This window comes from Bubalus kerabau, chromosome 11, assembly GCF_029407905.1.
Source record: "Bubalus kerabau isolate K-KA32 ecotype Philippines breed swamp buffalo chromosome 11, PCC_UOA_SB_1v2, whole genome shotgun sequence".
Lineage (NCBI taxonomy): Eukaryota > Metazoa > Chordata > Mammalia > Artiodactyla > Bovidae > Bubalus > Bubalus kerabau.
In genome coordinates this window covers 15,359,219-15,373,113 of record NC_073634.1, presented here as the reverse complement: position 1 = coordinate 15,373,113, position 13,895 = coordinate 15,359,219, and the positions used below count along the sequence as shown (strand labels likewise).

The following is a 13,895-nucleotide window of genomic DNA, read 5'->3' as shown; positions in this document are numbered from 1 at the left end:
TGTGATGGGCTTGGGGAGGGGAACCCGGGAGGCAGCGATGCTCTGGACAATTCTATATGACGTGTCACCGCCTGTTGTGGAATTGGAGGCGAGGGAGGGAAAGGCCTGGAAGAGCTTGTGTGTGTGGTTAGGAAATGGCTGGGCCTTTTGACCATCCGTAGCCCAGTTACACTTCACAACAAGCCTGTACATTAGGCCTGACTATGGTTCTGCTTTCACTGATAAGGATTATGAGATTCAGAGAGTTCACTGTTCAAGGTCATTCAGCTGGTATTGGTACAGCAGGAACTGAAGCCCAGGTCTCTCAGGCATTGAAGCCCAGTTGCAGTGGTCAGACTTGTTACTGAAGCAATTGTCTCCAGCCTATTCCCATTCCACGCCAGCCTGGGGCCAGGAAGGCTGGTGCTGCTGCACAGACATTTCAGGCCTTCCTCACCGTGGTTTCAGGTATGCCTACCAGACTTGTGCACACACCAGACTTGTGCCAACTTTTCACTCTAACGTGGTCTGCCCCACATTGGATTTAATTCCTTCAAGGTCCAGCTAATTAACATCTCCATTTCTCTGGGCCCTTGTAGCTCAGCTGGTAAAGAATCTGCCTGCAGTGCAGGAGACCTGGGTTCGATCCCTGGGTTGGGAAGATCCCCTGGGGAAGGGAAAGGCTACCCACTCCAGTATTCTGGCCTGGAGAATTCCATGGACTGTATAGTCCACGGGGTTGCAAAGAGTTGGACGCGGCTGAGCGACTTTCACTTTTCTCTGTGCTGCTTCCCTGATGAGAGCCGTTCCCACAGCAGTCTGTGATGCCTGTCCCTCTCCCCACCAAGCTCTAACACAGGCTCATTTCGCTCCTTCCTCTAGATAATCCCTCCTGGCTCCGTCTTAACCAGGAGCCATTCCATGGCAGGGCCAGTGTTCAGAACACCATGAGCCCCTAGTTGCCTAGCCAGGTACTCCTCATAAATCAGGCAACTCAAGGGTTATTCCTCTTGATGACGACAATGCCAGTGTTAATGGTACAGGCAGGAAAGCCTAGGCCGGTGGTTTGGAATGTTTCCAAGGCCACAGTTCGATTTCTCGCCTTGCCTAGCAGGCAGCTTTCTCCTCCCCAGCAGGCTTCTGCCTGCTCTAGTCCCCAGTGCGGCTGAAGGGGTGCAGTGTCTGTATCCAGATCACCAACCACGCTCCATGGTGTGAAAGGGGCGGGAGAACAAAAACCATGAGACAACACGGTGAGCAGGTGCGTAGGCTCCCTTATTTAATAGCAATTAAAAGAGAACATACAGGAGGAGTAGACATGCTCTTTCCACGTGAGAGGTTTTCTACTAGCCACGAGGCCCATCTGTATCAGTAGCTTTACTGGTTGAGTTTTAAAGAAAAAAGTTCCCTTTAGAGTTAAAAATGGACTTTCCTAAATTTCCCTCATAAATGTGCAACTATTTGTGCAAAATAAAAAGGCCATTTCTAACACATTAGTGAAAAAGTAGTTGCAAACTCAGGCAAAGGAAAAAGATAAAAGAGGCGCCAGAAGCAGCCAGGTGCAGCGTCCTGGGAGAAGCGCGGCTCTGGTGAGGGGCTTCTGCAGCAGGCCATGGGGAGTGTGCTCAGAGGCCTCATGGGCAGAGTAACGGCCAATGCCAACCTTGGGGATAAAGGGCCTGGGTCTGGGACTTGCTGAGCAAGCACTTGTCAAGTGCGCAGTGAAGCTAGGCTGACTTGGAGGCCTGGAAGACAACGCAAATGCTGGGCACTGCTCCCTGGAGGCTATATATGCCCTTTACCAATGGGAACTCTCTGCTGCTTCCAATTTTCACGTCCTGTTCTTCCCCACCATTGGCAGCTTCATTTATTCTACTCAGAGATTTTGCCATGTGATACATTCAAACTATTCCAGCTACTACTTGCAACCCACTAGGGTCCCAAACCTGACTGTCCCTTCAGGAATATGGAGCTGGTTTTCCCAAGAACTCAGCCAACTAGAAGATGGAAAGCCTCTAAGCACCCTTTTTCTCGCCTCTTCCTCAGGCCTCTGGGGTGCATCTACATCTCTGGGCATCTGAGGCCAGATCTCAGGATTCTGGGGGACACAGGCAACCCATGCTTCGTCCAAGTCCTCTCAAGGGCTGACCTAGCTTGAGGCCTATAGACAAAACTGAAAACTCTGACTTCACCAATTCAGACAGTCTGGACATTGCCAGTCCCTGTTTTCCACCTTTCCCTGGTCACCAAGAGTGTGTCTCCACAGACAACTCAGTGGTGCAGGTTGGTTTTGTTAGGGAAGGCTGGAGGCAGACCAAGAGGAAAGAAGGGCTCTAACAAAGGATCTGCCCTGTGAGTCTCGGGCTTGAGTACGTGTTTTCTACAGACGGGCTTCTGTGTGCAAGGGGCAGGGTGACCCTCGTTCCTCTACCCTGTTCATTTTCTCTTTGTAACACTGTTTCTCCAGGGTACAGGTCTGAGACCAGACTGACAATGATAATGCTTGAAAAATAAAGCGACATACTTAAGCTTCTCTCCATTCCACTTCAAAGTTAGAGTGGAATGCAAAAAGCAGAAGGGATCCTGCTGTAACGGGTCTAGTGAAGCAGGGTGTTTGGGGGCTCTTCTTAAGCAATAGGATTAGAGTGATCATTTCTTGCTCCTTTCTAATAAAGTCCAGAATTTGGGAGATGGCATTTTAGGTCTCATTCCCTTGGACCCCTGCCTTCCCTTGGCTATAGCAGTTCGGAGTGGCAGCACTCATTTCTGAGCCTCATTCTAAGACCGTGGACCAAGCCCTCAGGATGACTAGCCCTGAGGATGAGCGTCAGAAAGCTCTGCAGAGCCTCAAGCAGCCTGGTCTTTCCAGTTTTGAGGAAGTCTGTGTGTCTGTGTGCATATTTTCTTCCCCATGGTTTTCAAGTTGTGACATAACATTTGGCAGGGGGTGGGGGTGGTGGTGAAAAGCACTGCCCGCCCTAGAAGCAACTCAACAGCTGACCAAGGTAGTGAATTCTGTTTGATGAGTCTTTCCTCCCACTAATCCTAGCTGGAAAGGCCTGTGTGGCTTATTTGTCATTGTTTGGTGATGCACAATTATACTCTCGCCAGTAGCCTTAATAGCGTCTTCCTGAAGTGTCTTAAAGGGCAGGTTCCAATGACTGACCTCATAGCAAAGCCTTTGCATTAAGTCACAGGAGCCCATTTGCGACAGAGGACATAGCCAGTTCAGGCTCCTCTGCAAACTCCAGAGCTTGAAGGATAGGATTACAGGCAATCTTTCTCAGACAAAGCCAAAAGATAGCTCTGGGGACCTCAAAGGGGGACAGAAGCTTAGGCTTGAGCAGGAGCTTCTTATCCAGGGTATGGCTTGGTGAGGGATGGCCGGGGTGACAGAGCATTAGTCAGGGCTGCCCTGCCCTACCTCACGGCGACAGCGGGTCCATCCCAGAGGCAGGTCCAGCGAAAGCGCTCCCCACAGCGCAGAGCTGCTGGCATCTCCCATAGAGGTGCTGGCCAGAAAGTTGGTTTTAAAACACAAAGGAGCGATTGCAAGTAACCTTCAGGTTTTACCTAAGCGGAAAGCAAGAGGTCACTTTTCAGGCTTCTGCAAGCTGAGTGTCCCAGTGACAGTGCTGGCGGGGGCCACACCTGAGATTCTCTGTCTGTGGAGTAACTGCGGACCTATGCCCCGAACCAAGCGCCTGAGCCGGAAAGAGGGAAGTGAGAGGAATGGGGAAGGCGCTGGGCTCTGACCCCATTCACACTGGCTTTCAAGACTCCTCCTGGCGTGGGGGCAACCTACAGCTAGTCATAGTCTAGTTAGTCCCACTGCGTACTCAGCTCTGCCATGCCCCAGAAAAAGCAGGACTGCAAGCACTGGGGGCAGATTGAGGCTACAAGATGCCATCCCGGGGGGCGCTGCAGCGAAGCTGTCATCTGCTCACAGTGGCGTGCTTGCTGTCTGCTCAGGCAAAGTCTCTGGACTGAGGAGAAAAACCTCTGGAACTCCACAGCTGTGTGTTGGTCTTTCATAGACCAAGGAGTAGTGTCTTCCAGGCCCTTTCCTTGCATCAAAAACAACCAGCCTCACCTACGCAGTGAATGGGGCACCTAGGAGTGAACAGGATGTACTTTATTATCCTTCTGCCTATCACCTTACCTCCCAGTGCCAAGTGCCCATTTTGTCTGTGCAGTTTCTGAGCCCCAGACCTAAGCTCTAGAGCCACGGGTGAAAGGGGTTCCTCGCACTGGACCGAGGACACCACCGTCTCTAGGAAGATACAGTGTAGAGTGGCTTCCCCTGAAGCCCGGCCTAGCAACATCTCCTGGACTTGCTTACTCTTGTGCCTCTTCTACTATAGGGAAAGGTTATGCGAATACTGTACATAGGTTATTATAAAAAAATACATTTGTTCTCTTTGAAGAAGAATGCACAAATGCAGGGCCAGCCAGTGCTGGGTCCCGGACTTTGGGGCTGCAGCCAGCAGCCTCTGTGGGCCCGAGGCCCGTCTTCACGAGTGGTGGCTGCTGATGAGTCCCCGGAGTTGCTTGGCCACGGTGTCAATCAATTTCTGCTTGTCTCGCTCATTTTTCCGAAACTGTGCAAACATATTGTTCTTGCGGCTGGTGTCCTTCATCCTAAACAGAGAGGGGAAGAAAGACAGCAAAGTGTTCGAGGCGGCAATGGTGGCCAGTATGTCTTAACAACCACCCGGAGTTGAGAGAGTCCAGAACGTTTCCACTGTCAGGCCCATACTCACCTACTATTCAGAAAGTTGCCCTGTTGGCACCTCCATACCTCCCAACTTCAGTCACCTCTGGAAAACAGTTGAGAGCCAGCCATGGCCAGCCCCCTTACTATCCATGCTCACCCTACCTACTTCCTTCCTTTCTACGCCCAGGTTTGAGCCTAGCATAGGTGTCTGGCACCTGTTGCAGCCCTGATGGACAACAGGACCTCAGAGAATGTCTAAGGTCTTCTCATTACCCCCTGAACCTACTGAAATCCTGCTGTGACCTTACAGCTGGTATTTGAAAAGGAAAGCAGGACAATGCTCTTAACGAGCAATTTCAAAAGAACACGAGTACTGAAAGCCACTATGCATTTCTAAACATTACTCTAGCTGGTAACTCTATCCTTCTCCTAACAAAACCAAGGGCTTGACTGATCTCTTTTCCCTTCCCTCAGAATAGGGGCCCAGAGGCAGTGAGGTGGTTCAGAGGGCACGGTGCTGAGGAAAGCAGGTGCCAAAAGGCTGAGCCGTTTTCTCACTTGAAAAACCAGGGCTTTAGGCAAGAGAAGCCCCTGAGTTCTCAATGGCTGCGACACCTTCAGATCTTGACCTTTGGAAAGCTTTTTAACTGGCTGCTGCTAAAGCTCCCAAGACGGCGTATTCCTAGAGCACAAACCATGGGCAGTTCTGGCCGTCAATTCCGCAGATGGAGAGAGAGACCTAACTGGAAAGCATGGATGGAGAAAGGCAAGGCTACGCCGAGGTCCAGAGGAACCCCAAGCCTGACTTAGCCATCATGACAGATCCCAGGAACCTTTCATTCCCCTGAAAGGCGCCCCAGCCCCTGGTATTTGTTGGTGATTGTCAACTTTGGCCCCAGCCTCTGCACATAGGATCTCCAGCCCACAGACAGTTCTCATGGTAGAGAAAGAAGGACTCTGCCCAGACCCATTTGTCCCTGGGGCGGCCTAGGTGGCTCCTTACCACCATCCCTCAGGAGCTTGGCTGGCTCTCTGACTTCACAGCCCCCTGCCCTGCATGCAGATGGGCGAGGAGAGGGGAGAGAAGGAACCTGGCACCAGGGAGTAAACTACTCCCAGGAAGACTTCCCAGGGGCCTTTGGCTAATCCTGGACCACTTTTTCCTGTGGGGAGGCCCCGTGCAGAGGGATGGACTAGAGAGGCCAGAAGGTCAGAGAGTCCATAAGGACGTTTATATCCACATGGTAGGGAGGTTCTGATGAGCATCCCAGCTTTATGGCTCTGGCTGATGGTGACAGCCACAAACGAATTGAGACTTCTCTCTCTGATCTAAGCTTTAGGGCCTTGAGCCTGGAATTACTCATCAAGCATACTGAGACACTGCATATAAGGTACAACCACACACATGTGGAGGTCTGTGCTTGAAAGGGAGGAAGAAGGAGAGATGACAGAGGTTTAGAGGTTTAGGTTGAAAAGAAAGCGCAAAGGACCTCAAGGCTATGATGATTACTGTATTTGGTCCCTCAAACAGTAACTGCACCATGATGTTTGTGGAACTGGCTTGACTTAGGATTATTTATCCCAGACAGCAACTCCTTTGCTGGATATACTATAAATCGAAATAAAACCAACACTAAACAAACAAAAAAAAGAATAATAAAGGAAGAAAAGCACTTCTGACCTTTATAGGACACTTAATTTAACATCCTATGTGGTCACTCGTTTCATAACTCCTCAAAGCAGCCCAAAGACAGAGATGGCTTTCAACTCCCTTTGGGGAGGTCCAGAAAGAAGGAAGGAGGGAACAGGAGAAGAGGGTAGTCTCTGGGCCCCAGAGGCCAGGATTTCTTAGCCATTAAGGCCTGGAGTGGGGATTACTTGAAGGAGAAACTCAGGTGCCCTGAGGGCTGATGGTGGCATGCTGGTGTGTACCCTGCAATGCTCAAAAACCAAAGGAGAGCCCCCATCCCCTATCACATTCTGTGAGCCCAGGATCTGGATCTTTCTGGCCCTGGACACCTCTCAAAGACACAGGGGCCTCTTCTCTTTCCAAGTCCTCATCATGTCCTTGTGTCTTTCCATGTCTCATCCCACTAAGAAGTGTCAGGCTGGAAAGGACAGAGTATTGAGCTCTGGTGGTAGAGCTGGCTGTGGGGAGAGCAGGTGAGGGTCAAATCGAGAGACTGATTCCTATGAGGCTGGGAAATGTGGATTTTAGTGATCTGGGTGGCCTCTGGCCCTACTGTGTTTGGAAGGGGGCTTTTAAATCCTGCTGATCACCCGGGGTAAGTACATGGCATTATCACTGGCTAGGCCTCCAGAATGCTACTGAGAGGCTGATTATTTTAGCCTGTTGTTGATCCACAGGAAGTAGATAAGCCAGTACTTCCTGGATGTGAGATTCTCAGGAACAGAGGCGTAAGAACTGTTGAGAGAGGCAACTGGCCGAAGGGAATCCCAGAGCCCATCTGAACAGGACACCCGAGCAGCAGCGCAAAAGCCAGTAGGGTGCTGAGAATGTGGGTGAGGCCTCGCCTCTAAGAAAGAGTCTTCTGTGGGAGATCCTGAAGCCAGGGCCTCACCACTGGGAGGGCGGGAAGACTGCTGAGGAAGCTCCCTTGTGTCAGGGCTGGATTTCAGGCCCTGGACTAGCGAGAGTGTGCCAGGAAGGTGGGCGGGAGCAACCTTTTACCTGGCACTGATGGGGGAAAATCCCTGTCACCACTCCCAGCCCCAAGGGAACTGGTAAGCCAAGGGTCACTTGAAGGACCAAGGAGAGAGGAGGCAGCCAGCCAGCTGGCACCGAGCTGGTTTAGCAGATTAGTATGTCAGGGTGGGGACAACTCACAGGGTAGGGTTTTAATGTAGTCATTAGTGTCAATGAGGAAACCAGAAGGACTTGCCTCAAAGTAGTGGAAAAGGCCCAAGTGAATAATATACTTACTCTCTAGATATCCTAGGGAAGAAGGTCATTGGGAGAGAGAATCATGGGAAACAGAGTTAAAATGGAAACATGAGTCTGTCTTGATCTGGAAAAAGTCAATTCTGGGCTCTTAGTGGCTTGGCTCCAGACACACACCTCTGCCTTCTGCTCGCGCCTGCTCTCTACCTCCTCCCCTTCTCTCCCCCATTATAGCCTTCAGTAGGAAGGCACCCCTCAGCCTCTCCTTCTGCTTAAGGCTTCACTCTGGCCTCCTGGACTTGGATTCTTGCCTTCTTAGGAGTTGAGACCTGCCTGACTGGCTATATATGTAGACTTGCTACACTTGTCCATATGCAGGGCGCTCTTCTAAGAAGCCAAGGGTTTTAATCTAGTCTGATGACAAGAGAAAGCTTCCTTTTTACATGGGTCTTTTGTCTCTGGTCTGCCAGCTCTCAACTAGGTAAGCTAAAGCCAGGCCCAGGTTACAACGCAGTGCAGATTCCAGCATCTGGGTGACATGTTGGTTAGTGAGATGTTCTGGAGCTGGCTAACTCAACCTCAGCGGCAGCACCTCTGCTTCAGAGACGCAAAAGTCCCATGGCAGCCACTTTGCTGGCTAGTGACTGCTTAAGGCAAGAGTTAGACACTTCCAATGCAGCTTTCTTGGGCTACTCAGCATAAGAAAGCTCAATCTGATGGAGACACGGGTTGGTAGGGCAGCTGAAATAATTTCAGGAGCTTCTTTGCCAGGAACCAGAGAAGCCATCTGTTCTGTGGTGATGCTCTCCATCCATCATCACACCCCAGATGGCTGGGTCTGGCTCACTCTGTTCACCAGGCTGACCTGAGCCCCAGGCTAAGGCATCTTCCTTTCTCTTCCTGTCATCTGTAGGTAAGCATCTGTAGGTAATGCCACAGTTCCCCTGACACACACTTTCCCTAGCTTGCTGGGGCTCAGGGATGAAGAGGCTCCAAAAGGAAGACTGAACCGCCAAATCCAGCAATGGAAACTGCTGAGAACACCTGTGGCGGCTTTAGAGTGGGGCCTCTTTGCCATCTTTTCAAGGTAGTGGCACAGACAAAATTCTCCTCTGTATCAGCGTCCCCTCCGCATCACCACGGGATGGGTACTCACTTCTCAAGCAGGGCCAGGGCTGTCACAGGGTTTACCCGGAGGTACTTGCAGGTGGGCTGACCGTAGTCAGCAAGGTAGGTTGACCAATCCCACTGGATGAAGAGATCCAAAAGCTGTAAAATATCCAAACCCCCACTCCGGTGATTAATCAGACAGATAAGACAAATCAGGATCTCAAAAACTCCTAGCACCCTTCACTACCCACTAGATTTGAAAAATAAAATTAAAATTGTAATACGAGAAAGAGTATGACTCTTCCCTGAGAGCTCAGATGGTAAAGAATCCACCTGCAATGCAGAAGACCCGGGTTTGATCCCTGGGTTGGGAAGAGCACCCAAAGAAGGGGATGGTGACCCACTCCAGTGTCCTTGCCTGGAGACTCCGTGGACAGAGGAGCCTGGCGGGCTGCAGCCCATGGGGTCGCAAAGAGCTGGACACGACTCAGCCACTAGCACACACACAAGAGAAAGAATGGCTACAGTAACAAAACTAAGAAAACGAACGGGTGATCACCGTAAGGCAGAGTCATCTCTGCCGGAAGCACTGCACTGCTGATGCCGGGAGAGAGCTCTCAGAGGCAGGCCTGGAAAGAAACTGGCACTGGACTGAATCAGAACACCAGACTATCATAAAAACCACTCATTCACTTAATAAATACTTACGAAATGTCTTCCATGTGCCAAGTACCATTCTAGGAGCTCAGAATTCAACCATGAACAAATAAAGGTGGGTGTGTCCAGTGCCCCATATGCAACTATATGAGCTTTCAGGTTAAAAGGTCTGGGTTCAAGTATGAATTTCATGACTTGCTGTGTTGACTTTGCTAAGTTACTCAGTTGATACAGACACATGCCAAAAACAAACAGGACACACAGACAGCACAGAAACACACTGAACCAAGACATAAATGGACCATATACTATTTACATGAGGCAATATACAACACCTATGTGGACACTGGTTGAACAGATAGAAATCTGCTAACTAATTACATTTTGTCAAAGGCTTTCCTTCTCAGCCAGCTTTAGCCTCAGGTATCAGTCTAACAAATATTGAAAACTCATAACTAAATAAAACTAAAAAAGAAAAAAATCAGTGCCTTTCAAAGGTGGGGTAGGGGTGACGGAAGGGAAGCTGGTAGCCCCCTGTATAAACCTCCGGGGGTCACTGCCCCAGACTCACATCATCACACAGAAGAAGGGCCTTCAAGCAGTCTTTCTAGCCATGAGATGCACACAAGTGCTTCTGGACTCAGGGCATTTCCCCACTTCTCCCTTTCCAAGAGATAACAGTTGATGAAGGTAAGCAGACCACAATCTCTCTGTGCAGAACTAAGGCGGAGAGGCCAAGAATCAAATTCAATGCTGGAGTCTGGGCTCTTAGGCATACCTTCCTCCTCTGTCTTCCCCACTGTGCAGCTGGGCAAACAGGCAGTGTGGGCCAAATCTCCTCTTCTATCCATTCTCTTAGAATAGATGTTAAGAACTTCCTCAGGATGCATATTGGCTAAAGTCCCAAAACTAAAACAGAGAAAAGCCCCTATACCCTCAGCCAAGAAAGGGATACTAAATACGAGAGGAGACGGGGAGAGAGACAGACATGTTGGTTGGCCTGGGTCAGCAAGGCCCCAAACGGCCCTCTCAGGCCTCTTTTAGGTCATGCTAGTTTTAGTTGGCAAGTAAAAGGGCTTCTACCACTTCCTTTCACTGCCTCAAGGCCTCACAGAGCTCTCCTTTAGAAGAAAAATTTCCCTGACTTCCTATCCTAATCTTGGTATTTCCAGCCTAAAGACTGCTCGAGACCATTCCTCCTAAGGAACATGATAGACATTTGGAGTGTCCCTTGTTCTAAAGGTCTTCTACAAGTAAGATTATGCTTTTCCCTCAAACCCCAAGGAAAAAAACTATGGGAAAAGAGAGCATTTTATTAATTAGTTTTTTTTTTCTCTTAGAAAACTAAACAAAAAATGTTGGGAGCTTTTTGCTGTTTGCATGCTAGGGACCTAACAAAAGAAGCATGAAAGAATAACAAATAAGTTTAATTGGAAAAATTTGAAAACCTGATTTCTTAAAGCTATTTAGATATTATTTCTCAGATGTGGACATATATATATATATACATTTCATAAAACTAATTTCATTTTTGTTCTCTACTAATAGAATCCTAATTTCAGTGATGGAACTGATGGTATCAGCATTTTCTGATTTACTGCAAAGAACACCATGTCTTTCTGGATGATGAAACCTGGGTAAATCACCAATAGGGCATGGAGGGCAGTTCATAACTTAGTTCCAAGATTTCCTATTTTTAAATTCTTGCCAAACTCTCTCAATGCCAGTACTTAGCCTACGACCTCTGGGATGACAAGCTAGCTAGTTTATCCCACGCTGGGCCTGGAAACCACACAGCTCTACTAAGCTCAACCAGTACGAGCCTGCGGCTCACACTCGGGGTCTATGCTGCTTCCCACAGGCCTTTTTGTGGCCTGCACCTAGATCTGATGGTCTCCTCTGAGACAGATGGACATAGACTAGAGTCTGGGTAAGACTTAGCTAAGTTAACCTGCTCTGGGGTGCAGCTCTACTGGATTCTTTAGATCAGACTTAGAATAAGAGAGTAAGAAAACCAGTAGGTCTCTTTATCACGGCACTTGGATCTCCAGACTATGATATTCCAAGGTGAATTAGGCCTCTCAGCCTAGTTCTCTGTGTGCAACTGCCTTGTAAGATCTCAATAAAGTCTCTCCTGAGGACGCTGAACATTCTGTCATCACTGAACGTGTGTCATCACGAGCACATCTTAATTTTTTATCTCTAAAAGTTTCCATTTTGGAAATAATTTAAATCTGTCAGAAAGTTCTAAGAAGAGGCGTAGTATAAGGAGCACTATATACCCTCCTCCCAGATCCATGCATCATCAACATTTTACCCAGCATGCTCCATCATTTGTGTTCTTTCTTTTTTTGCACATATACAGTATTTCTTATTGGAGTCTCTTGAGAGTAATTACACAGATCATGGCCCTTTATCCCCAAATATTTCATCATTCTTCTCAAACATAATCACAGTATGGTTTTTAACTTCAATAAATTTAATTTTGATACAGTTCATACTCTAATTTTATAAATTGACCCAATAATGTCCTGTATAGCTTCTTTGTTCAGGATCAGGTATTACATTTAGCTAGCTATTGAGTCTCCTTTAATCTGGACTATTTCCACAGTCTTTCTTATATGATATTGACATTTTTTAATAATATTAACTCTTCAAAAGTTCCCTGCCTCCTTTTTCATCCTACGTTTTGACTTTCCTAACTCTTTCTCATAATAAGATATAAGATATGCATATCTGGCCAGAATCCTACATGTGATGCTGTGTCCTCCTCAGGGCATCACATCTGGAGGTGCAAATGTTCACGTGTCTCTCAACGGTGACATTAATTTTGATCACCCAGTCAAGGTAAGATGTCGTCTGATTTCTCCACTGTCTAAGTATTATTTTTTCTTTTGTAACAAGCAAGCAGTTTAGGAGATCACATGAACATACTGTTCCTGATTAAAATTTTCTATTAGATTTAGCATCTATTGAAGATGTTTCTCCAATTTAGTCTTCACTATGATAGTTTCAAACTGATTCCATCCTTCCCTCCAAGTTTATCAGCTGTCACTCAGCATTTGACCATAAGCAAGTGCTCGCTTCTGCTCCACTATTAATTCAACCCATAAAAATTCATGGGTTTCCACTGTTTAATAGTTTATATTCATTAGTTCAGTTCAGTTCAGTTCAGTCGCTCAGTCGTGTCTGACTCTTTGCGACCCCATGAATCGCAGCACGCCAGGCCTCCCTGGCCATCACCAACTCCCGGAGTTCACTCAGACTTACGTCCATCGAGTCAGTGATGCCATCCAGCCATCTCATCCTCTGTCGTCCCCTTCTCCTCCTGCACCCAATCCCTCCCAGCATCAGAGTCTTTTCCAATGAGTCAACTCTTCGCATGAGGTGGTCAAAGTACTGGAGTTTCAGCTTCAGCATCATTCCCGCCAAAGAAATCCCAGGGCTGATCTCCTTCAGAATGGACTGGTTGGATCTTCTTGCAATCCAAGGGACTCTAAAGAGTCTTCTCCAACACCACAGTTCAAAAGCATCAATTCTTCGGCGCTCAGCCTTCTTCACAGTCCAACTCTCACATCCATACAGGAAAAACCATAGCCTTGACTAGACAGACCTTTGTTGGCAAAGTAATGTCTCTGCTTTTGAATATGCCATCTAGGTTGGTCATAACTTTCCTTCCAATATGTTTCTATTTGTAAAGATAAACAGATACACGTTTGCTTCCTTATTTCCTCTTCTTTCTTTCACAGAAAGTAGAATACTATGTATGCACTTTAAGATATTTTATTTCTTCACATTTATAAGCAGGAGGGGGATGGAGAAGAAGAAAAAAGAATGTCAAAGGCAGGAGACTGAACTAGTCTTCAAACTTTATTGAGTATCAATTCGTAATTTTTACCATATCCTCATGCTACAAATGTAATTATTAATTTAACAGTTTTGCATTGATTCATATTTTGGTATTAAAAAATTTAAAAGAACACTTTACACCACTATCATAAATGGGAAACCATTCTAACTTGTCATAAATAGAAGATAACTCAAACATCAGCACAACAATGAGATACTTGCTTTGTTGTCCCAAAGACTATAAAGGGATAGCTTTCGTTCAACAATGACTCTGTGTTTAATGAGCATCTCGGTACTATCTCACCCTGTACTCAGTTTAGATATGCAAAGTACATCATGCAAAATGTGGGGGTGGATGAATCACAAGCTGGAAACAAGCTGGAATCAAGACTGCTGGGAGAAATAACAACCTCAGACATGCAGATGATACCACTCTAATGACAGAAAGAAAGGCGGAATTAAAGAGCTTCTTAATGAGAGTGAAGGAGGAGAGTGAAAAAGTTGGCTTAAAACTCAACATTCAAAAAAAGAAGATCATGCCATCAGGTCCCATCCCTTTATGGCAAATAGATGGGGAAAAAGTGGAAACAGTGACAGACTTTATTCTCTTGGACTCCAAAATCACTGTGGATGGTGACTGCAGCCATGAAATTAAAAGACGCTTGCTCCTTGGAAGAAAAG

At 47.4% G+C, this 13,895-nt stretch overlaps 1 protein-coding gene across 3 annotated transcripts in view; it reads right to left on the bottom strand.

Annotated features, from left to right (window-relative positions):
* Window positions 1-1,236: 1,236 nt before the first annotated feature.
* EXOC6B (exocyst complex component 6B) overlaps window positions 1,237-13,895 on the bottom strand; it is a 721,589-nt gene continuing 708,930 nt past the window's right edge. For all 3 annotated transcript variants that reach the window (XM_055539668.1, XM_055539669.1, XM_055539672.1), the window contains 2 exons: window positions 8,755-8,867; window positions 1,237-4,620 (listed from right to left, as the gene is read on the bottom strand). In XM_055539668.1, the coding sequence (XP_055395643.1) occupies window positions 4,494-4,620; window positions 8,755-8,867 (240 nt within the window). In that variant the 3' untranslated portion in view covers window positions 1,237-4,493. The remainder of the gene's footprint in view (window positions 4,621-8,754; window positions 8,868-13,895) is intronic.